Source organism: Otolemur garnettii, unplaced genomic scaffold (assembly GCF_000181295.1).
Source record: "Otolemur garnettii isolate 467f Iridium unplaced genomic scaffold, OtoGar3 scaffold00265, whole genome shotgun sequence".
NCBI lineage: Eukaryota > Metazoa > Chordata > Mammalia > Primates > Galagidae > Otolemur > Otolemur garnettii.
Window position 1 is genome coordinate 997701 of NW_003852660.1, and position 1905 is coordinate 999605.

General features: G+C 30.3%; 1 protein-coding gene across 5 annotated transcripts in view; it reads right to left on the minus strand.

Moving 5' to 3' along the window:
• The window catches only part of KCNT2 (potassium sodium-activated channel subfamily T member 2), a 271111-nt gene that overhangs the window by 94676 nt on the left and 174530 nt on the right, over nucleotides 1–1905 (minus strand). For all 5 annotated transcript variants that reach the window (XR_002771293.1, XR_002771292.1, XM_012813477.1 and 2 more), the window contains one exon: nucleotides 829–1001. Coding sequence is in view for 3 of the 5 variants with exons in the window: in XM_012813477.1 (XP_012668931.1) it covers nucleotides 829–1001 (173 nt within the window). In the remaining 2 variants the exon portion in view is untranslated. The remainder of the gene's footprint in view (nucleotides 1–828; nucleotides 1002–1905) is intronic.

Here is a 1905-nt window from a genome sequence, read left to right on the forward strand (position 1 = left end):
GTTATATTGGGGAAATATGCCAGTTTTGAGTAACTTGATAAATTTGAAAGGCAGAAAAGGCAATGTAATTTGTCCTCATTAAGTTCATCCTGAAATTTGCATTACATAGACATGGATAGAGGAATGAGAGAATTCTAAAATATGGTATTAATCTAAGGACCATCTGCTAGTAATTTTCAGTCACTGAGAGGAATATTATAATTTTAGAATAAAATGGCTTTGACCATTGCATTTAATAACCTATATTTATATTTGCATCAGATTTCAAAATGCTTAAGTAGTTTTATGTAGCTAAAGTATGCCCATCTAATATTCTTAAAATAAATGCACATAGTAAAGAATTATTCATGTTATATTATAGAATGTATATTTTAACAGTAGTACAATTATAACTTACAATGCTTCATGGTCTAACCTAAAAATGGATCAGTAAATGCTTCTCTGATAATTAATGGCTCTTTAGAAAGATAACAAAATTACCCAGATTTGGCAGATATATTTCAGACTAGTTGATTAATTTAAGGAAAATTGCAGTAATTATTTCAGTGGCCTGTTTCCTGTGGCATTGTGAGTATATGGCCACTTGCAAAAGAGTTTTTAAAAAAATTTTCAGAATAGTCCAGTGATGTTTTAAGTGTTATTTGTGAAATAATAACCACATTGAACAATTCCTTGTATCACAGCAGAAAATATATCCCCCAACGAATCATGTACCATAATGTATCTGATTTAAACTACTACCAGCAAATCAAAGTTAATTATTTTTGATGTACATAAAATAATATTAAAAACTCTTTATCTCATTTGTGTATTTTAAGATATACTTACGGGTTATCCAATAGTAGTACTATGGGATTAAGTTCTTTCTTTGGTCTATAATATGCCCTGAGAGGAACAATAAAATTATACAGTCCATTTCCAGCTGTTTCAGCTGCAACTATAATTAGTTTATTTTTGAATCCATAGGCTTTTGCGTCCTCATAGTAGTTATGCTGGCAACTCTAAGGAAGAAAAGTTATACAAAGAAATGCCATTTTTATACTCCACTAAAATTTGGTGAAAAAACTTAGGATATATAGTAATGTAAAATTAATCTAACCAAGTAAATTCTAATTTTCTAAAAAAATTAAAGGTTGTTAACATTTTTCTGTGCTCAGTTCTCTAACCTGCACTAGAAAATAGAAGTATATGAATGGATAAGGCAAGTGCATTGTGGTGATGTAGCTATACTGAGGGTTATCAATATTTGTACGTGCATGTTCTATTGCAAACTAAAACTTGCTGCTGACATTTGAGTATCTGTATTTAAAAATGTGCTATCTCTGACTTTCAAATAAAGTAATCTTATAATATCATCTTATCTTATAATAAAATAACCTCAGGAATGTTGTTTACAGTAGGAATCCCTAAAGTGATGAATTAAAAAAGAAAATACAACAAAATAGTGAAAGAAAAACCCTGTCAAAATCCATCCCTGACCTGGCAAGATAATGATGCAAATAAGGACGACAACAAAAATAAAGACAAGAACAAAGCATTACTCCAGCTAATTGTTAGCCTGATGGTATTATGCTCTTCCTGAGGTCTAGGATTTGCTGGAGTTAGTATTACTAGGCCAAGATTATTTTAAGCTAAATTATTTGCATGGAGAACTGCTTTCATGTTCTGGTCTTTTATCATTATATGTCTCTCTGTGGATGTTTTAAATTTATTTATTTGGGCTAAGATTAGCTAATTTTCTGGAATATTCATCATCTCTGGAATATTCCTTGCCATTATTCCTTAATTAAAAATTACAAAACACTAGCAGGAACAAGACACCAGGAGTAAACAGAGACAATCAGCACAAGATAATTAGACCTGCAATGACTACAGATTCTGTTATTAGATTTGGAATATAAAATG